At 40.8% G+C, this 22487-nt stretch overlaps 2 protein-coding genes across 2 annotated transcripts; one reads left to right on the forward strand and one right to left on the reverse strand.

Annotated features, from left to right (window-relative positions):
• Positions 1 to 832: 832 nt before the first annotated feature.
• Positions 833 to 4888, reverse strand: LOC133001454 (cyclin-G2-like). The gene is made up of 8 exons (XM_061071028.1): positions 4737 to 4888; positions 4083 to 4206; positions 3462 to 3599; positions 3060 to 3310; positions 2850 to 2928; positions 2658 to 2756; positions 2110 to 2312; positions 833 to 1676 (listed from the first exon to the last, which is right to left on the reverse strand). Exons 2-8 carry the CDS (start codon positions 4203 to 4205, stop codon positions 1565 to 1567), a joined length of 1005 nt encoding a protein of 334 aa, XP_060927011.1. The 5' UTR covers position 4206; positions 4737 to 4888; the 3' UTR covers positions 833 to 1564.
• Positions 4889 to 5036: 148 nt separating this feature from the next.
• LOC133001969 (coiled-coil domain-containing protein 158-like) lies at positions 5037 to 15803 on the forward strand. Its single transcript, XM_061071695.1, has 23 exons — positions 5037 to 5312; positions 5407 to 5464; positions 6097 to 6245; positions 6450 to 6637; positions 6737 to 6846; positions 6923 to 7241; positions 7339 to 7394; positions 7473 to 7583; positions 7716 to 7797; positions 7936 to 8055; positions 8849 to 9061; positions 9165 to 9380; positions 9525 to 9693; positions 10392 to 10544; positions 10899 to 11011; positions 11519 to 11677; positions 12719 to 12811; positions 12960 to 13082; positions 13488 to 13627; positions 13941 to 14003; positions 14171 to 14238; positions 14594 to 14765; positions 15090 to 15803. The coding sequence occupies exons 1-22, from the start codon at positions 5225 to 5227 to the stop codon at positions 14725 to 14727; spliced, it is 2925 nt and encodes a 974-aa protein (XP_060927678.1). The 5' UTR covers positions 5037 to 5224; the 3' UTR covers positions 14728 to 14765; positions 15090 to 15803.
• The last annotated feature ends 6684 nt before the right edge of the window (positions 15804 to 22487 follow it).

A 22487-nucleotide genomic window follows, 5' to 3' on the forward strand; every position in this document is an offset into this window, starting at 1 on the left:
ATGTCTGCAGGGGGGCTGTTGCTACACAAATGTAGTTTGAGTGAGCCGACGTTATCAATGTCTTGACATCCTTTTGACAGTTTGACATGGTTGAGGTCAGTGGATGAGGACATTTAAGACAAAACAAGACATTTCCTGTTGGTACCAGGGGGCGCTGTGATCTTAAGTCATGATTTCTGTGTAGATGTCGTCAGGCCGGGACTCTTGACTTACGTGTCTATTTTGGACTCGATTGAAGCATGTATGTCTGTGATACACAACCTTGTGTTTTGATGGTGTATAATCAAACTTTGACGCCGCACCACGCTCACACCGTGTGACAAAAACACAAAATTCAAAGTCGTTTATATCTCCATCGTGTTGAGATGACATTCATCTCAATATGAAGTTGATCTGATGAAAGCCCTGGGACAAGTTCGTCAAAGTAATAATGTGGAAAATGGCCAAAAAATCCAAAATGGCGGCCTTCCTGTTGTGTTTTTCACAATGCACCTCTAGACTTTTTTGTGCGTCTGGTCATGCTACACAGGTGTCCCGATTGTTGTGAAGATCGGTGAAAGCTAACTGCGGGGCTTTCCTTAGATGTCGCTGTCGAGCCACTTTGCCACGCCCATTTCAAATTGCTACAGAATTCAAAGACTTTTTGGGGTTTGGAATTTCCTGCAAACTTTGGTAAGAATTTTAGCCTGTCTAGGCCCTGAAAAAGCCCAAAAGGGAAATACAAATCCATCAAAATACAATAGGGCCTCCCAAAGTTCGGTGCTCTGGCTCTAATAATAAAATGAGGTATGTAAAATAACTATTGATGACAAAGAAAAGAAAAAAAACAAGATAAAAAACCGTTACTTTTATTTGGATGGATTCTTTCTGACCTTTCCAACCAGTTTCACATTATATCCAAGTACACACATTAAGCTGTGTTCACAAAACATACATTTTTTTCTTCTTTTTTACAAGTTATGTACATTTTTTTTTGGAACATTTTTACAGTAAGCTTATCTTGGTAAACATGAACATCCATTTATAGTCACTTATATCACTGTATCCATGCATAATCAGTCTGATATTGTAACACTGAAATGTCATGTCACATTAAAATTATGTATGTGTGTAAATAAACACACATTTGCCGAGTACTTTCTCCACAGTTTACGTATGGCATGGAGTATAAAAAACTGATTTAAAAAGATAGTGGGTTAGTGAGTGTGTTAGCTGGTATTCAACTGGGATGACATTGGTCCATGTGCTTCACTCTTTTTTCCTGGAATGTGTCGATTTCGGACACAAGCAAAATGAAAACGTGTTAGAAAAAGATGTTTTGCCATCAAGCTGCCAAGATATTGCACATTTCCATTTTGCATTATTAGGATATGTTTTCTTTATGCACTAAACAAACCAACGATAAACTGAATCAACACAGGCACTTAATCAAAACCTGGCACACATGTTTTACATATATTATGACACGTGATACACAGGTTTGCTCTGGATCATGGTGAGCACCTTGAATTAGCTACTGTTTAGGTGATTGACACTTTTGGCGCAATTGCACATTTAGTGCTCGTCACTTTCTGCATTTGGGAAAGGAAGAGGGGAAGAAGGCCCCTTCGCCGTCACTTCCTGGCGAGCCGAATGGAGTGTCTTCTCCGCCGCTCATGTCTTCACAGGAGTCCTCACTGAGAGAAAAGAGGAGGTCAATTATAAATAATACTGAGCTGAAATGTAAAATAAATACCCTAATAAATTCTGGTTTATAACACTGGTTCTGAAACTGTTAGGATGATGAGTTGACCACCTCTCTGGAGCAGAGCCACCATTTGGTTTGTCCCTGTAAAACCACAACAACCACAGTCTACTAGCAGTGCTACAGTTATGTTACAATTTTCTTTCACTCACAAACAATCTTTTTTCTTAAAACAAACATAGAAACCAGAGAAACCGCCCCACTGGTCTTTCTAATCTTTGCTGAATTAGCATTAATTGGTTACAACGGATCCGATTTGCTGCTGGTGATATTTGCTTGCTTTAACCAGCAACATCTAGAGTCAGTTGAAAATAAGAAGCAGCTTCAGTTTTCTTTATGCCAGTTATTAGGACCCAGTTGCTCACCTCTCACTCTCATCCCAGTTGCCCTCAGGAATAGTTGGCAGACCAGGGACACTGAAGTGATTGGCCTGAAGATTTTGTGCTGTTCTCCTGGACACAATCCAAACCAGCTTCTTGTTGTCTGGTTTGTTACATTCACCCGAGTGGTACTCGGTCATGCACTTGGCGACAAGTTCCTTCCAGTGGAGCAGCTCGCTGTCACTAATCTGTGAAGAAGGCAAACAGGAAACATTTGAGAGGCAGCAGACAGAAATACTCTTGGAAAATATGCTGTCATCAACAAGTAATGTGTTGTTTTCATTCATGACCTAAATGTGCACGTGATCAGGCAGTGACATTGTCTTTCCACATTTGTTTACGGCCTCGGTTGTTTGGGTTAAAACTGTTTTCATCTTTGATCGTATCTTACAGTTCTGAACAACAGGTTGGTCAGTGTCTCGTTATCTGTGACATGTTTCACTAAATGCAAACATTTGATGAGGTAAAGAACAAGTATTACTTCAAAAAGAAGCAAAGGGTGTAGCCTTAGGCAAGCTCTGCCCTTTTTATACCTTTAGATGTCTTTGGAATTGCTGGACAATCTTTGAAAAGGCAGTGGACTGGAGGGCTTCAAACTCCTGAGCAATGAGCGCCAGCGCCAGCACTGATGGCTGTGGAGGAGGAAAAACAGCAGATTATGAAGTCCTGCAGCTCAAATTGGATGTTGCTATGATGAGAAATTGTCGCCCGGGAACAATTCTTACTTTTGCTTTAGAGAAAACAAGTTGGCATAAGCAGGCTTTTAGCTCGGCTTCCAGGCTCCCAATGCTTGGGATCTCCTCCCTTAAAATATAGAGGGAATCCTGATGTGATCCACCAGTACAAACCTCATAGAGCAGAATCTATTTGACCAACTCCATGCAAGTTGAAGCAGTGCATCACAAAAAGTAAGGCAAAGACAAGGGAATGTTTACCTTCCAGCAGACAGGGTTGTGAAGGCCGAGTAGTAGAGCTGTAGAAAGGTTAAGGCTGTCACCGCGTTGGGCTCCACACTGAGCTTCTCGGAAATGATCTTCTCCATACGACAGAGGTCTGACACAGTGAACTTGCTTTGGCTGATGCGAATGAGTTCGTGTGTGGGTGAGACATTGCTCTCCTCCTCCACCATTTTCGATGCAATGTGAAGACAGCAGACTCCAATACAGGGCAAGTGTTTGGGCTGTACCTGTCACAATAACACAACAGCTATAGGTGTGAGTCAGTGTCTCATGAGGCCAAACAGGGCTGTTGTTGGTCACACTTGTGATGGGAACGTGATACAAAAGCACAATATACAGATTTATCTTGTAAAGATTTTACATTTGATAAACACCAACCTTCATGATGGCGAGGAATCTGTCAAGCAAATTGACAGCTTGAACAAAAGTGTGGGTGCTGTAGCCAAAGAAACTGGTCAGACCCCACAGCTCTTCCACTCTGGTGTCTCTGCATTTAGCAGACACTCCACTGGGTTTCTGAAAAATGAAGCATTTCAAACTAAATGTACAACTAGTATTACTATATGAATTGGTGCTGCTGTCGTTAATAACATCCTTACATCCAAAATTATTACTCTTATTGTTTTCATTATAACAACTAGTCGATCGGAGCTGAAACATGATGGTAGATAACTCTTCCTGGCCTCTCTCTCTCCCCCTCCACGCTATCCCTCTCTCTTCTCTCCCCTCTTTTCCACCCATCTCTACTCTTTTTCCAATTCTTCTCTGCTCACCCCAACCGGTCGAGACTGGGTTGTCGAGGTTTCTTCCAGTTAAGTGGGTACTGTTGGGTTCCTCTAAAATTGTTGACCTTCGATGTAAAGTGCCTTGAGATTATGCATATTAAGATTTGGCACTATACAAATTTAATTGAATTAGTGGGAATAGCATATGTGTTAAAACAAATGTACATTCCTGCCCAGACGGCAAAAAAAGAGTAAAAGTGTGTCAGTGGGTTACCTCTGTGGAGGCCAACTCAATCAGCTTCAGGCCAGTCTCTCTGGGAAGAAAGTTGTACTGCTTGGCACAGCAGGACTTCAGCTCCTTCAAGAGCAAGCCGTCAATGGCGTGAAGATCCCTCATCCTGGAAAACCACATGTTTCAGGGGTTCTGCGTTGTGACTTAAAACAAAACCCACAACAACAAGTCTCCCTACGAGTGAGGGGGAAGATCACAATATAAATATGGCCTCTGAAACCACACCTACTGGGTGTCAGGTATCACAGGGAGCCTCACACATACACACACACACTCCATCCACAAATACACTGGCCCCAAACCTACAGCTCGACTAAATATGCTGGAGCTAAAATGTTTTAGCAATAATAACGTGAAAGGTTATGTTGACATAGGGTTGAACTGCATGTAAATGTCATCTGAGCAACAGACATTACATCAACTAATCAGTAATAGCAATGTTACAGATAAAACCAATCGATGACAAAGGTTGAATCGCTAAATCACCGATGGTTTTAACCTTGATTCGACTCTTGCGAATGGGAATCGAAAAAAACTCCATATATAAACCTTAAAGGCGTCTGAAAAACAAGCAACCCCAGTGGAAGCTAACCCAGCTAGCATGCTAACGCAAATCAACAACACGTCTCGTCTCACCTCGTACGGAAGCCGAAACAGCTGCGACCCGATCACGATCCTCAGTTCTTCATGTTTTCATTTTCACGACGACAACACCGAGGAAAACCCAGTCGATCCCCGCTGAGATCGCACGGAGGGTCCGCCCTGGATACACAAACAAGCCGCTGGTCCTCCCGGGAAACACTACATTGACCAGCATGCATCACCGGAAACGCCTGGGAGGAAAGTGTCGGCGGCGCTTACTATGGCGCTAAAGTTGCTTCTCTCACCAGCTCAGCGCCATTAAATCTTTATATGTTTATATATATATATTTGTACACGTAACCGGGCCAGTGTGACGATGTTATCCAGCTGTTATCGCCCAGAGGAACCGCGTTTCCGGCGGTGTAATGCTAGCAGCTAGCTACGGGATGTTGTTTCCATGGTGATGGGACTTTACCCTCAACTCGACAGCTTGTTCTACGTGAATGTTTACATTAATGGGTTCGTGGCTAAAATGAAGAAGGATGTCGTCGCTTTCCAGCAGTGATGGCGCCCACGTGTTCGGCGTTGACTCTCCACAGAAACTCCAGGAAACAGGCCAGGCAGCAGCAGGTAAAGCTAACACAGGTTGAAGTTCACAATCAAGCTTGTTACTGTCAATTCACTGTTATTTGAAACGTTCTGTAAACACGTTTGGACTTTTCAGAGACTCACGGCAGCTCCTTCCGGCTGAGGTTCAACAGTCTGACTCTGGAGGAGCTGAGGTAACCAGGGTTTGCTTCTGTCAACTCAGGTTCCTGCAGGGACATCTCAGCAAAAGCACTGGGTTTGAATTAGATTTATTCATGGGTCCATTAGTCAATCAGTCAGGTAAGGTTGAAAACAAGAGTGCACACCGGAAACAAAATACTTAGAGTAATTCTAAAGCCGATAGAATATATTTATACACTTTATTTGTGTGGCACTTTGAAAAACAGAGTTTATATGTGACGAGGAGCCCAGGTTACCACGTTTAGGTGGTCTGGAGAAAACAAGTGTTCAAATTAAAAGAATGAATATAGAGCTTTGTCATGTGAAAACTTGACCACATAAAAGCAGTGATATAAGGTGAAAAGAAAACGATAAAAACACAGTAAAAACATGACATCACATGAAAGCAAGTCCCAAAAAAAAGCAGAAGAAAACACTCAAAGTGTTTGTTTGCATCCAAGCACTGAGCATTTAATTACGGAGCTCCGCCTCTCTTAATTTTTTCTCAAGTTTTAATCTCAAATAGACCATATTAAAAGCCGTTTATAGTAAACCAAAACATTTTACCTTAAAAGACCAATATATAAAAATAACAAACTGAGGATTCAAGTTAACAATTTAACACAATCTTTTTTTTTCCGTGCAGCGATGAGCTTGACAGGCGAACTAAGGAAACCCAGCGACTTCAAGAGGAGGTAGAAAATGCAACCAAAGTTACCTTGGAGAGGTTTGGCGGCAAATATGGAATCAATACCTCACCTGGACTAAGCTGCCACAGCCACTGGTTCAATGTCTGTGAGTACAACTGTGTCAACTAGCATCCTATTGAGCCAGACAATTTTAAAAAAGGTGATTTTATTTCAGAAAATATTTGAGTTCAGCTCAATGGACTTGATATCCAGATGTGCATTGAAAAATCGTAATTGATAAACTACATGTTTTATCAACCCTTTACTTGAACAACAGTGTATATCTGAACCTCATGTGTTCTTTTGATAGATAACCCACCTGGGGATTTCACCATCTCCCCCACCCACACCCTGGCAGGGACTCAGCCTCTGGACTGTGATCTGGATATTATAAACCAAGAGGTGGTTCAAAGGCAGATCAGCTCTCCTGGAAAAAAGGTTTTGGAAAATGCACTAGATGACGGTTTTCAGCAGTTTCCTTGCTTGCAGCTAAGAAAGGTTCATACTTGTCTTTCAACCATGAATCTTCTTAGTTTGATGTTAGTCTGACTTACTGAATTGATAGTGCTTCCTCCTTATCATTTCTAATTTTCACAGACACATGATCAAACTGAACCAGAAACATTCAGTGTTGACAAAGCCATCGAGAACCTGCAGACTAAGCTGAATAAAGTCCAAATGGAGAAGGACGTCTTGTCTGACCTCAGGTGAACACACTGATGACATTTTAGTTTAGTACAGCTTGTGTTTAAAATCTCTCAATCACAAATTTTTCATTTGTAGATTGAAGGATTCGAGGAATCATGTTGATCAGATGGAGAAGATGCTGTGCATGTTGGAAGAGCTCCAGAACATCAAACGGGCCACAGACCAGAAGCTGCAGGACACAGAGGACGAGGCGGTGGCACTTAGCAGGAAAGTAGAGACACTGGAGCAGATCATGAAGGAGACGTATTCTACACTGTTGTCTCATGAGAGTCGGTGTGATAACAACCACGTCACCAATCTCAACGCCCTCACTCGTTCAAGACCGCCATCCCCAGCCGCTAAGTTAACCGAGGATACTAATGACACAAACGAGCTACAGGAGAGATGCTTAAGGGTAAATACTACATTTCAGTGGCAAATCACACTCACTGGGCTTAACAGTTTTCAATCTATTGGGTTTGATTTAATTAGTTTCATCTGTTTTATGCCAGTCAATAGAACAGCTTGGGAGGAAAGAACACAGTGGAGGAAATACGCAAAAAAAAAGGTAATTTAACGTAGATCTAAATATATTCTGCATTCCGCTGCAGTGTTAGTAAGAACTCTTTTCATTTCTCTGTCTTAGGAGTGAAGAACTGATTGCAAGTCTGTGCCAGGAGATGGCGATGTTGACTGACAAACTGAGCTCATCCAAACAAAACAGCATCAGCTTGAGTGTTAAGTTGGAGTTGCTCAAGTAAGTTTCCAACCATTTTCAGGCCTTTTTTTTAATCTGAGGTAGTTTGCAGTAAAATTCTTTATCAATGACTTACTGTTGAATTTCTAAATTAATATATATTTGTCAAAAACATATTGTTTCCATTTCCAGGAACCTCACTGAAAGACATGCGTCGTTGCACCAGTGTCAGATCGGTGAGCTTGAATCAGATATCACCAGCTATAAAGATAAGGTGAGGAAGAATTACAATAATATCATGATCATCATAATGTAATCAGTGAAATTGTAACCATTTCTGGTTCTCCCTATGTGAGGATAAACACTTCAATATTGTGTAAACGGTTTGTGAATGTCATTTGTGACATCGTAGGTTTGCTGTCTGGAGCAGCAGCTCCTGCAGGTTCAGTCTCAACTGGCCGATGCACAAAGAGAGAAAGAGCGATCCTTGCATCAGAGGGAGGAGCTTCAGTTCCAGCTCAGCCAACTTAAGGTGCCATAAGAAACCACATGATCTGTCTGTTGATATTATATCCAGAGTCCCAGTATGGATGCATATTTACACTGAGGATCACTGTTAAAAGTGGAAAGTGTCCGGTTGAGTCTGCTGTTTGTCATCTGAATGATACTCGAGCTATGTGTTGCCTTATTATGACAGAGTCACGTTAAGTGCTGAGGCTGTGTAATCTGCTTAGTGAAAGACTAGTTCCCGGCTCAGATGGAGGCTCTGGTTGGCTGGTGGGCTGACTGAGGTTTACTGACAGAGACCATTCTGCCTGTCTTACATGTCCACATGATGCATTTATCTCAGTAGAGGCATCTGTAACCTGGGGCAACAGTTCAGTGACTTATTTTGAGTGAAAATGGAAGTGACAGAAGCAGAAAAATTACAATCAGCCCATATATCAGCAGGCACTAGATGTGGTTGTGTTAAAGTTTGGTTCATTCATTTTGTGAGGCTATATGATCATGTGAAAATAATCAACAAACCTGTTTACACCGTATTAAAATGAATAATTTAAAATTTCCAAGAAAGACACAGAAACCTAGTGATTAGCTATAGTTACCTTGTTACTTGTGAACATGCAGAACGAGCTATAACAGCTCAGAGGGGTTTCGATACAAGCAGGGTGTGTTTGTCCAGTCACAATAACACAAGATGTTAAGCTACTTTCTCTCCCATGATTGAGATCATATTTATAAACTATGTTAAAATGTTAAAAGATTACAGTTTCCTGTCCTTTACAAAACAATCAGCACACTGTGCCTCCTGCTTTATCCTCCAGAAGTACAGTGAACAACAGCAGCGTGAGCTCCATGTGGAGGTAAAGGCCCTGAGAGGAGGGCTGAAGGAGGCCAGGGAGCTTCACAGATTCGAAGAGCAGAAAAATAGCTCACAGTCTCTGCAGGATCGTAGGACCCAGGAGGGGAGGACAGCCCAGGAACTCCTGCGGGAGAAAGATGAGGAACTCCAGCTCAGGCTGCAAGAAGCCCAGCAGGTAAGAGATCATGCACAAACCATAGGTTTCTTGAAACCCTGATCTGGTAACTACCTGCCTGTTTTAATGTTACATTGATATTAAGCGAAGCTGATTTTTCCAGCATCATTCTTGGTGCCAAACCCTGCACACAGAAGGAGAGACACTGAGGCGGAAGCTGGATGACAGAGAGAAGCTGTTAAACAATCTGCGGCTGCAGCTGGAGAGCAGCGTACAGATGAAAGTGCAGCACAGTCACACCATCAACAATCTACACCAGGAGAACAACCTCCTGAGCAACCAGCTAAACCAGCACAAGCTAGAGATTCAGCAGCTCAGGGTCAGGAACCAAATATAAAACAGAATACTTTATATTTCCAAACCAACTTCCTTAACCCCAATTAATGTTTTCACTATCGCCACCGGCACTTTGTTCTTTATAAATGTTTCTGTCTTCCTTCATCTTGTGTCATATGCTTATCAGGCTGAGTTAGACCAGCACAAGTCAGACCTGGCCACTGCAGAGCACGAGAGGCGGAACCTTCAGGCGTCTGTGGCTGAACAAGGTCAGCGTGTCCGGGAGGAAACTCTGGAGAAAAGACAGCTCAGCTCTCAGTGGGAGATACAGCGTTTGCAGTTACTCGCCCTCACAAGTGAGTTGAGCTTTACTTACATATAACCCGGATATAACACTTCAATCTTATACAAAACAAGTAGTAGGTAGGGCACATACCTCTGTCAGGGCTGAACAATGTCACATGTCTGTCTCCCTTATTTAATTGCACAATAAAAGGAAAAAAGAAGTTTAATGATCTACATCAAAATGTACAAACTCTTGATGTTGCATCTGCCCTTTGGACTGAGGCTGCAACAAAATTCTTTCTGGGCCAATGTCCCATCCCTCAACCAAATTTGTGCAAAATCGGTTCAGTACTTTGTATAATCCTGCCACAGACAAACCAACTAAAATACACAGGTAAATAAAACATTACCTCCTTGGCAGATGTAGTAATCAAAATTTGTTCCACTAAAATTGGCAGAAAATGTGCATTCTTTCCATCCGTTCTATAAGTATCACCTCTGTGCTGCAGATAAGTGTAACCAGGTCCTATAACTCGACAGGAACCACTGCTCCCTCCCTCTCCGTCTCTAGAAAGAATTCAGCTCTCACACATTTCTGCCTCCAAATGAAATGATCTTCTTGTCTTGCTGTGTTAGAAAAACAAGGAGCCATGTTTGGTATGTTTACTCTGTCAACTAAGACTTCCATTGTTTCAGATGTTTGGTTATGTGTTAAAGTGTCTGTCTCCCTGTGGATTTAATGCATGTGTTTGTGTGGGCACGATTTCAGAAGAGCATGAGGAGCTGCAGCAGCTCCACAGCTGTAGGAGCAATGAGCTGGAGGGTGTGGTGCTGAGGCTCCGGAGTCAGCTGAGGGACACTCATGATGAGCTGGACCAGGTCAGGATTACCCTGAGGACCCTGGAAGGAGCCGACGGACACGGTAAGAGCCACTTCATCGTTTGAACTGAGACTTAATTAAAAATAATCTGCTATATGAATAAACATCAGAGAAAATGAATTTGATTTTCATCCAATCTGTGATCAAGTGCTCTGATAACAGCGAATTACTTTGGACTGTAATGAAACAAAGGAATGTTGACAACTCCTGCGCAATAAATACCAGTAGGCTACAGGTCATTGAAAACTGCAAATATCGATATCATTTCAAGCTGCATTTCTGTCTAAGCTGGCATGTAGAAAGCCTGTCCAATATTAAAAATCTTGATTCATGTTCCTTATGTGCATGTTGTTCTCTCTGTGTGGATTTATCTTGTGGGGTTTTTCTCCATCTCAGGCCTTCGAGTAGCACTGGACATGCAGAAGGAGATCACTGCCAGAAGAGAGCAGGTGGATTCTCTGCAGAGCAAAATCCAACATTTGGAGGAGACTGTGGAGAAGCTGCACCAGGTGTAACTCAATTTATACCACGTCTGTGTAGATCACTCACGGCCTTCTCTCCAGTCGAGTTAAACTTACATGCGTTGGCTTCTTAATTTTACCCAATTAATTTAACGATATCATTAAAAAAAGGTTTTTTATTTCATATTTACGCTACATCTTGTTTATAGTCTTTCATAACCTTTGAAATATAAATGCAATTTAAATATTTCACCAGACATCAAGGTGAACAAAATAGCACGAACTCTGGGTGACAGACAGAACGGGCTTTTACGAGTTTTTCTATGAATATCTGGACAGAACACTAGGACTCTAAGCTGTGACAGGTTAACCATTCACACAGTAGGGATCTCAGTGTCTCTAATCTCTAACAAAACGTTAGAAAAGTGATCATGATAATTCAACGGTGACCACTTAAGCCAGTTCCAGTGCTTTCAAGTGGATCAGCTTTGTGAAATATACCTTTTGAGTCCCTTTAACAAGTAGTGCTCCATTTTGTTTGTTGTCATGGTTCAGGAGAAGCGTCACCAGAGCCTGGAGAACAAGCGTCAGCTCGGGCAGCTCGCCTTCGTCAGGGAAGAGAAGAAGCTGCTTTCCAGGGAGCTAGAGGCCCTTGGGTCCAAAGACCAACAATTAAGGGACCGGATCGGCCAGCTGGAGGCAATCCTTCACAAGGTGGCGCTCATAATTACTCATTTAACAAGATAAGGCTTTTAGAGAAAAACTGAAGAAGATGCTGACTGGTGTCACGTGAAAACAGAACAAACTGTTATACAAAAGTTTCCTGAAACCTTTCAACATTGAGTAATAAGAATTTGCACCAAACTGTATTTGGTTTTCAAAACTAAAAACCCCATGATCCCTGGTTCACATCCATTTGCAGTCTCCTGCCTGCTGTCTAATAGGAAAATGAAAGCCCTAAAAAATGATGTTTAAAAAAAATATATGGTTTGGATATGTCTCAAAAGATGAAAGAAAAGGTTTAATGATCAGCAACTGTCTCAGAACATAAACACCTCAATTATCTCTATAACATTTTCAAGTTTTACTATTATTTCACTTTATAAGGTTTGATCACTTTGCTTTAAAGGGACTCTTACCTTTGTTGCATTTGAGAATTACAGCACATTCAAATCATCCCGCCTTCCTCCAATGCCCCACCCCCTCGTTCCCATCCGCGGTGTTTTTTTGAAGAAACTTTATTTACAAGCAGACTTACAATCTACTGCCTCCGCGCACGCACGTGAGTTTTTGTTTACCAAAGCAATGGATTCGGTAAGTTATATACATTTACATTCACATGCCTTGATGACGCGGGCCCGAATGCGCCACAAGAAGCAGACGGAAAACCTGCATGTCCATGCAGCAAACAGACAGGTCTGTCGGCCAATAAGGTCCTTCGGTCCGAAGAATTTTATTGGTTGAAGTTTTCACTAAATATTATGAGAGTGAAATAATTGTTTGTTTTTACTCCTGGTGGGTCTGTCTTGCATTTTAGAGTGTCATTACCTTATTAATACCAATTTAACCTTATCCAAAAAAAGTGTAAAAATGCAACAAAGGTAAGAGTCCCTTTAAATAGCTACCATCTTCATCTGGAACAGATCAAACATTTGAGTTTATGTTTTAGGATCAAATTACAACCTTATCAGACCCTGTCCTGTGTCTCTCTGTCTCCGTCACTGTTATTGCTCCAAATACTCTTCTATCTTCAAGATGTCGGAGAGCTTTGCAGACTGTCAAGATTTCATCCAGCTGCAGGAGCAGCAGTTTTATCGGCTGAAACTCGGACATGCCCTTGACCTGAAGGTAGAGCTGATTACATACAAAGAAGCCTTTAGTCTTAATAAATATGTACAGTATGTTAAATATACTCATATTTAATCTAGATGCGTAATGCTCAGTTTCTCTCACATGGTTGATAGTAATTTGTTACTATTTTTTTGATTTTCTCTAGGAACTCCAAGGTCTAAATCTGCACAGCACTCTGAATCCAACTCTACCAGACCCGGATTCCCCGAATCCATCAGAACTCCGCGCTCCACCCTCGTCCCAGCACGCCTCCAACGCTCAGATCAAGGTGCAGTCAGAAACTCCATGTATTCTGCTCATCTCCCACAGCTCCAGCCCATCAAGTGCATGTATGAATTATTGTTTATTTGGCAGCTCAGAGACAAGCTCAGCACATCTGCTCAGCCTTTAAATCAAAAACACACACACAAACACACACACACACACACATACACACACACACACACACACACACACACACACACACACACACAGCATTGCATTCCTGAGGTAAGGAGAGAAACTGGAGTATAAATCATTTCATTGTGCAAGTGAAACCATTTTTTAGGAGTTTTTTCTTTGTGTGTCATTGTCCCACATCCCCTGTTTTCTCTGTTTAAGTGCATTCTAATCAGACCAACTATTAATAATGTTACCTTCACCACCACGCTGCACTGACATGGTCTTCCTCTAGGCGAGCCCCGTCAGGTCTCTCGTCAAAGAGCTGCGGGGAGTGATTTCGGAGAACCACAGGCCACACACCGATAACAGCCCCGCGGGCAGGAGCTTCCACAGGAGGAGGTCTGCACCGGAGAGAGAGCACAGGACCACATTGTACGTCTAGCTCTGTTCCTACACACTGCGAGTATTAACTTTGTTCTTAGGCCAGCTTAGATCACATCTGAAAATCATTTGAAGCTACTAAGTGGGCAGGAAGTCACTGGAGTGGAAGAGAAGGGATGATGCATATGAGTGGATTCAGTGACGGCACCGTGTTTCACTGTACTCTAACGTACCATTCAAAACTATAGACGTCATGGAATTTTAAAAAACTACGTATCTGACGATGTCTGTTCTCGACTCGTGGAATTTGATAATGTTGTAGATGTCTTATTTTAAATGTTTTAATTTGTCCTTTCACCTGCAGCTGTACTGACGAGGCTGAAGAGGTAAAAGCCGACTCCCGGTTAAGAAGAGAAACCTGCAGCAGGTAGGGAGAAACCTAAACAGCTCGAGGAATTATCGATTTTTATTTGAGCGCTGCGAGCATGTCATGTGACCTTTCAACCTCTCATGCAACATGCAAGGCGCCGCAAAGTGCCGCCGCCTGTGCAATGTAAAGTGATGTGTGTCTGTTTGTGTTTGCACCGTGTACAGAGAGCCTCACTTCCTGTCCAAAGCTCAGCTGAATGGAAAGATGATCAACAAGGATTCCTTCAGGGAGAGTGAGTTATCATTATTTGTTTGTCATTCTTATCAATAGGTCGATCAATTCAATGGGTTAGTAACTGTCACGCTCTTTAATAATTGATAAATAAGTCAAAACTTTTTCTTGAGCGAAACTAGCAACTCGTCACTGGTTCCTCTCAAATATGAGGATTTCCTTTCTTTTTGTTTTTGAAAGTGCTGGAAATAAATTATACATGAGAAATGTATTTTCAATTGTTCCCTGTCGGGTAAATCGAGTGAATTATCTGCAGAGGAATCAATGACAAGACTAATCATAAGTTGCAGCCTCACTTAAGGTAGAGCCAATACACACATTTCTTGCAAATATCAACATTTGATTCTCCAAAACAGAGATAATGGCTCATCCCAGCCACCTTGAATCGAGTCCAGCGACTGCAGTGAGGTTCACATCCCTGCAACAGCTCCTCTCGCTGGGCCGCAGGTCACCAGTCCACTCCCTCCTGACCTCGGACCCACACAGCTGACATTGACACGACAGAACCGAGGCTGGCTCCCCGTTCCGGTAAGTTGTTGATATTTAACTGAAGTTTATCCAATCACGATGAACGCTGTGGGAAAGATGGTGTTCGAGGACATCTCAGGGTTATTCCAGTAAACTATTAGATGACTTTTACTTTGATTATATAAGAAATAAAACATTGAACCATAATGAGAATGGAAGTTGAATATTTAAAAAGGAGTTTTAGGAGGATGTAATGACACAACTGAAATCTGTTGCTGCAATAGTAGTTTGTGTCCTTTATAAGATCACAGATAGTTTACATAAATCTGTCTTCCTGATATTGACTGACCTCCTTAATGCCTTCATGTTTTTTTTGTCTTGCAGAACATTTTTAAAAGCGCACCAGATGATGATGAAAGTGAAAAACGAAATTTTATAAAATTTCCACCAAGTGATTATTTATTGTTTTTAATAAAGTGTTTTTTTACAATAGAAATGAAGTTTTTGCTGATTATTTACAAACCAGAAATCTATTTTCTCTATAGTCTTGATATATAAAAATTATTTGACTTACTTAATAAGTCAATTTATTTACAAAGGTCTTAAACATTTTGTTGTTTACCAAAGCAGTTAAATACTTGTCTGATAACAGGTTTTTGGAGACACAGTGTATTTATAAACTTAAGAGATGATTGTCGTGACAGTGAATTGTGCTGCAGGGACTATGAGGAGTTTTAGTGCTTATAGACCTGTAGCAAACACTGAGCAGGAGGCTCACAACCAGACAAATGTTTATGTCTTGAATTAATTTTTTTGATCCATCAATACATCAATCTTCAGCTATTTATCGTTTTTTTATGTATATCTATTTATTTTTAATGATTACCTGAAGTCAAAAGATATGTGACGTAAATATTACAGTTTTTCTCAATTGCTTAAGCACGATTTTGAAAACAGGTTACAATGACAGATGTCATTGTTTATCTGCTAAGATTTGGCATTTGACAGTCAGTGCTTTGGAATTGCAAGGAAGTGACATGTTGATATACTTCTGTGTCTAATGTATACAAGTGTGTTTAGTGTTTTGCAGATCAAGTGTTTTACCTTTGGTATTCAAATACAAATATATAATAAATGTTGATTCATTACAAAATTCTGGTTCATCTTTGGCTTTTTCACATTTTCACACATGCACATACACAGAGATAAATGTCTGTTTGTGTCATGGTTTGAATACAAACTGTCATCTACAATATTTGAAATGAATATGGTTTAATATTCTGAGATGGACAATCTTTTTAATCACTTTATTAAAGGCAACTCAGCTGCCTTGGTCATTTATGTCCCTGTAGAGACAATCAAGGAATAAGTAATCAATTGAATTGTAAAGATGATGCACATGCGGAAGAACAACATAGCTTTGCTGAACTCAAGTTTGTGAGATGTGACAATATAGGAAGCTTCATACATTAAGAACTAGAATGACACATACAGAGTGTATGTGTGTATCTCTGCCAAGGACGAATAAACGTGTAAATGTTATTGTAGTAGAAATATGAAAGCTTGCCTTTGTCTTCCCACACACACACACAGTGAGCAATCAGTGAGTGATCAACACATTCCACATTCCAGGTGAAAAAGACAATTTGGAAAACTTCTGTCCAAAGAATAATGGCATGAAGAAGCCAGATCCAGCGACTGAAAAATGTCAAAGGCCTTTTTTTTAAATGGGCTTTAAAATACAACATCACACATCTTTAGTTAATTGGTCATGAAACCTGCCGACTTCCTGCCAGATTGAGTAAAAAGCGACAACGAAACAAATCAGAAAGAAAAAGGTGTTTAGAGTCGCTGTTAACAATTCAGCTTTACACCAGAAAAAAAAAAACAAGCTGTCACACTGGGAATAAAATTAATATGACACACATGTTATATTTAGAGAAGGTCAGTTAGGTCAAAACTGCAGCATTTCCATGTGGGTGGCTTGTTGTTGAGACATTAGATCCGTCCGAAGAAACATCGATCCCTCCCCAACCGAGAGATGTAATCAACTGGAGAGAGAGATATGAGAAGCCATGAGTTGACAGTATTAAAGCTGAGTCAGTTGGGAATAAAAAATCACTGTCAGAAGAGATTAGGAAAAGTAAATATACTCAGGAAAGTAATAATCGCATAACCACAATAAAGTGTGTTAACATATGAGTATAATTAAGGTGAGGGTGAATGGTCTTATTGTATTCAAAGCATATTTAACTGACTTCCTTCGAAGGCTTTTTCACAGTTCTTCCCAGGTCCGACTGGAACATTGTGGGCAGGAAGTAGACGTTACCGAAATGGAGAAGCAAACAGAACTGAATTACGTAAACTGTAAATTCACATCAGTGGAACTGACTATTTCCTGTGGTTATATAGTCACCTTTGTCATCAAAGCAGAAGGCACCATTGTATTGATCAGCTGTATTAGGATGATAAACCAAGAAGCCGGTCGCGTTCACTGTGTCATATCTGTAACGCCTATTTCTGAGGATGGCGTAGCTCCCATTGTTCATCCAACCCCACCTGAATGGACACAGAAATGTTATTATTACAAGACATTTTCTGACACAATTTAGAGACGTGTGTTGATGCAAGATGTCTCCAGGTAACCATGTCCAAACATATTACATCATATGAAAAACTGAGGTTCTGTACATGTCTAACAGTTTAAAATGTACATTTGATATGACAAAGCTTCAGATAACTTAAAATTGTTGTTCACAATAATTAATCATTTTTGTACAAGGACTTGGTAGTTTCACCAGCAGGTTTTCATGTCTTTAGCGTAGGCCTCCTCGACTTGTTCTGGGCTTGCCAAGGTGGCCTCAAAGTGCTGACACACGTTCTGAGCCATGGGGAAGCAGAGGGGGTGAAAGTGTTCTCCCCAAACCAGGAAAACTCCAGCATGGCTGCAGCTCCGAGAATACACTGCAAGGAATTAAAAGGAGAAATAATACACTTTATATTTTAAATAATAATCAGTTTTTATTTTAGAGCTTTTAGCTTTTTGGACGGGATACAAAACTGTTGAGACAAATCAAGAACAAATCAGAAAACTGATTTACACAAAAACATATCTTTTAATAATACAGGTAAGATCTATCAGTCATGTTCCAAATGTGTCTTCTATAAATACAGACAACAATCCCCTCACCTTGAAGTTGCTCTGACCTGGACGAGGCCAGAAATACAAAAGTGACCCCCAAAAGAAGCAAACCGTAAACCCAGATGACATAAATATACAGTTCTTGTGACTCTATCACAAATTATGTCCTTTAAATAATATTTTGTATTCTCATATCTTTGTAGCACCAAATCCTGCAAGTTATCTGATTAATGGATTTGATTTGAATTCACATGTGCAGCTGAACTATATTTATATTCACCTCCATATCTTTAGCACGCAGTTTTATGTTTGAGGTGTTTATTAAATTCACTAATAAAATCAAAGTGATGAAACAACTGAGGCCTGTTAAGTAACACATTTACCCCACAGCTCAAACTGACACAAGGGGGCGTCATGTGTTCTTTAGGTTACTTCAGTCCCTTTGAAACCTGTTGCAGCTCAGGAGACCATGTGATGTTCTCAAAGCAATGAATGCAATGAATGCATTTTGAGCACAAATGAACTAAAACGTCACCATTTTGAATCGTCATCTTTGTGAATGTTGAGCGGGATGCATCAGCAGACTTGCAGAATGTACTCCCAGAAGTGATCAATCAGCGTTCTCCACAAAAACATAAATATTGTTTGTACCACTGAGGTGTTATTGTATCAGATAACCTAAAGAGCTGTGTTGGAATCACATAACTGCTTGTTAGTTGTGCTTTTGTTTTTTATCAGTTGAAGGCAGTGCAACTTTTGCACGTGACTCACTTGACACTTTGGGAGGTTGTGGTTTCGCTGGCGGAGAGGCTGGTTTGAACTTGCTGACACCAAGGGGGGCTGTGTCAGTAGAAATCTTGGGTGGTGACTGTGTAGTGGAGCCTGGCTGTGCTGGGCCTGATGCTGATGGGACCTCAGGCTTTGGTGTGGGTTCATCTGAAAGGAAAAAAGTACAGTTCAAACATTGGCTATTATCGCTTTTCCCTGTCATTTTTTCTTCTTTCAGCTTAATGACATTTCTCATCAACTGAGTTTAATAACCTGGAAAGTGCATGGATTTAAAAGTCAGAAGGTGTAATGATAGAGACTGTGCTGTACATGCATCATTTTAAAGTTTATCATTTTATATTAGTGCTTAAACTTTAAGAGTGTGGTAACATATGAGTATAATTAAGTTGAGGGTGAATAGTCTTATTGTATTCAAGGCATATTTAACTGACCTGCTTCGAAGGCTTTTTCACAGTTCTTCTCAGGCCCGACTGGAACATGGTGTACAGGAAGTAGACGTTACGGAAATGGAGAAGCAAACTGAACTGAGATATGTAATCTGTCAATTCACATCAGTGGAACTGACTATTTATTGTGGTTAAAGTCACCTTTGTCATCAAAGCAGTAGGCATCAAAGAGTTTATCAGCTGTATCGGGTGGAAAAACCAAGAAGCCGGTATTGTTCCCTGCACAGTTTTTATGGGCCGACTGTCTGAGGATGGCGTAGCTCCCATTGTTCATCCAGCCGAACCTGAATGGACACAGAAATGTTATTATTACAAGACATTTTATGACACAGTTTAGAGATGTGTGTGGATCAATCAATCAATCAATCAAATTTTATTTGTATAGCCCATATTCACAAATCACAATTCGTCTCATAGGGCTTTTACATGGTGTGACATCCTCTGTCCTTAACCCTCAGCAAGAGTAAGGACAAACTACTGAAAACCCTTTTAACTAGTAAGAATACGTAGAAACCTCAGAGAGAGCCACATGTGAGGGATCCCTCTCCCAGGACGGACAGAAGTTGTCAAGTGTAGGAAAACATCATCATCGGGATTAAAGTTTTTAGCAGCAAGGATGAGGGTAAACATTTTGAAGGATAACTTCAATACTATATGTCAAGCAGTCCTGCTGCAATCATAGTCTCTGGTCAGCAGCCAGCAAGATCACGATCCAGCATCCGGATGGGATCCACTATAGTCAACAGTCATGTTCCACTGCCGTCAGTTAGGATCCATCATCAGCCGCCGCCTCTGTCGTGGTCCACCACCATCAAATGCCAACGCGACAAAGGATCCTCCATTACCACTACGATAAGCCTGCACGATACAGAATCCACCAAACTGGATCCACCATTGCGACCTGTGATGCGCAATCCACAATCGTAATCCATGGTGCGGCCACAGCTGTGGCCCTGCATCTGCGGGCGATGAGGCACAGAAACTCCGGGGAAGGGGTTAAGTTAGTAACATGTACTGATGAGATAAGAATTACTTTGATGTGATAAGGATGTAGAAGAGGAAGGAGAAGCTGGAAAGAGAAGCTCCGTTTGTCATGTGTCATAAATTCCCTTTGCGTCTTAGCATCATCAGGGGTTTTTGCCATGTAATCAGCCATGTGTCTGCTTCCCGAACTGAAAGTGAGAGATTATTCCACAGGAGTGGGGCTTGATGGCTGAAAGCTCTGGCTCCTACTCTACTTTTAGAGACTTTAGGGACGACAAGTAAACCTGAGTTCTGGGATCGGAGTGCTCTAGCTGGTTGATAAGGTACTAGCATCTCTTTAAGGTAAAAAGGCGCCATATTATTAAGGGCCTTGAAGGTGAGGAGGAGAATTTTAAATTCTATTCTTGATTTAACAGGAAGCCAGTGTAGCGATGCTAATACTGGAGAAAAGTGCTCTCTTTTCTTGGTTCTCGTCAGGACACGTGCTGCAGCATTTTGGACCAGCTGCAGAGTCATTAACGACTTACTGCTGGAGCCTGATAATAATGAATTACAATAGTCCAGTCTCGATGTAACAAAGGCGTGGACTAGTTTTTCTGCATCTTTTTGCGAAAGGACATGTCTGATTTTTGAGATATTACGCAAGTTGAAAAAGGCGGTCCTAGAAATTTGTTTTAAGTGACAATTACAGGACAAATCAGGATCAAAGATCACTCCCAAGTTCCTGACTGTGTCATTGGAAGCAAGGGCAATGTCGTCTAGCGCAGCTATATCATTAGATAAAGTCTAAGGTGTAAGGTCTAAGGTGTTTAGGGCCGAGTATTATAACCTCAGTTTTATCTGAGTTTAATAAGAGAAAATTGTGGGTCATCCAGGTTTTTATGTCCTTGAGACATGCTCAAAGTTTAGTTAATTGATTACTTTGTTCAGGTTTTATTGACAAATATAACTGGGTGTCATCCGCATAGCAGTGAAAATTTACCGAGTGTGTCCTGATAATGTTTCCTAGTGGAAGCATATATAATGAGAATAAAATTGGGCCGAGCACAGAGCCCTGTGGAACACAATGGTTAACTTTGGTGCGCTCAGATGACTCATCATTAATTTGTACGAATTGGGAGCGATCAGAAAAATAAGATTTAAACGAGTTTAGGGCGGTTCCATTAATGTTAATTAACTGTTTTAGTCTCTGTAATAAAATGTGATGGTCAATTGTGTCGAATGCTGCACTGAGATCTAACAGAACGAGTACAGACACAAGTCCCTGATCTGAGGCTATTAGAAGGTCATTAGTGACTTTTGCCAAGGCTGTCTCTGTGCTGTGATTGGTTCTAAACCCAGACTGAAAGTCTTCATATATATATAGCTGGGTTTGGGTTTTTGAGTAGGGGTTTGATTACAGCTATTTTAAAAGACTGTGGTACATAACCTGATGATAATGACAGATTGATTATGTTAGGTAACAAACTATCTATTAGGGGCAGAATTTCTTTCAGTAATTTTGTGGGAATAGGATCTAAGATACAGGTTGTTGGTTTACAACCTGAGATTATTTTGGTAAACTGATCACGGGTGATCAGAGAGAAGCTGTCTAAATAATGGGAAGGATTCTCAGCCGTTTCTGAGATCTCTGTTGTTGGGTGGGTATTAGTGCCAATTGAGGCCAGGAGATGGTTGATTTTATTTCTAATAGTTAGAATTTTATCATTAAAAAAGGTCATAAAGATATTGCTATTTAGGGATCGAGGAATACTGGGTTCGGTGGAGGTGTGACTCTCTGTCAGCCTGGCTACAGTGCTGAAGAGAAACCTTGAGTTGTTTTTATTCTCTTCTATTAGTTTTTAATAATAGGCAGCTCTTGCTTTGTGGAGAGCCTTTTTATATTCTTTAACACTACCCTTCCAGTCTAGGAGATTTTCAACACTGTTGCTGGAGCGCCACTTCCTTTCTAGTTTTCTTGATATTTGTTTCAACTCATGTGTCTTGGAATTATACCATGGAGCTAATTTACTATGTTTTACACATTTCTTTTTTAGAGGTGCTATTGAGTCTAATGTTAATCATAATGAGTCTGCAGAGCTATCTACGAGGTGGTCAATCTCAATGGAGCTCGGGTTTTTAAAGAATTTGTTGTTTATGTCGACGGATAGAACGGGTTTAAATGTAATCGGAATTATTTCCTTAAATCAGGTAGACATCTAGAAAATTAGTTTTTTATTAGGGGCATATATTCAGATAATGAAAAATCGAAGGTTATTAAATGATGGTCTAATAGTATTGGATTGGGCGGAAGTACTGTTAAATGTTCAATTCCGACACCGTATGATAAAACAAGGTCAAGCGTGTGGTTACAACAATGAGTAGGTTGGTGTACACACTGGCTGAAACCAATTGAGTCTAGTATCGAAATAAATGCTACGC

Source organism: Limanda limanda, chromosome 5 (genome assembly GCF_963576545.1).
Source record: "Limanda limanda chromosome 5, fLimLim1.1, whole genome shotgun sequence".
NCBI classification, from domain to species: Eukaryota; Metazoa; Chordata; class Actinopteri; order Pleuronectiformes; family Pleuronectidae; genus Limanda; species Limanda limanda.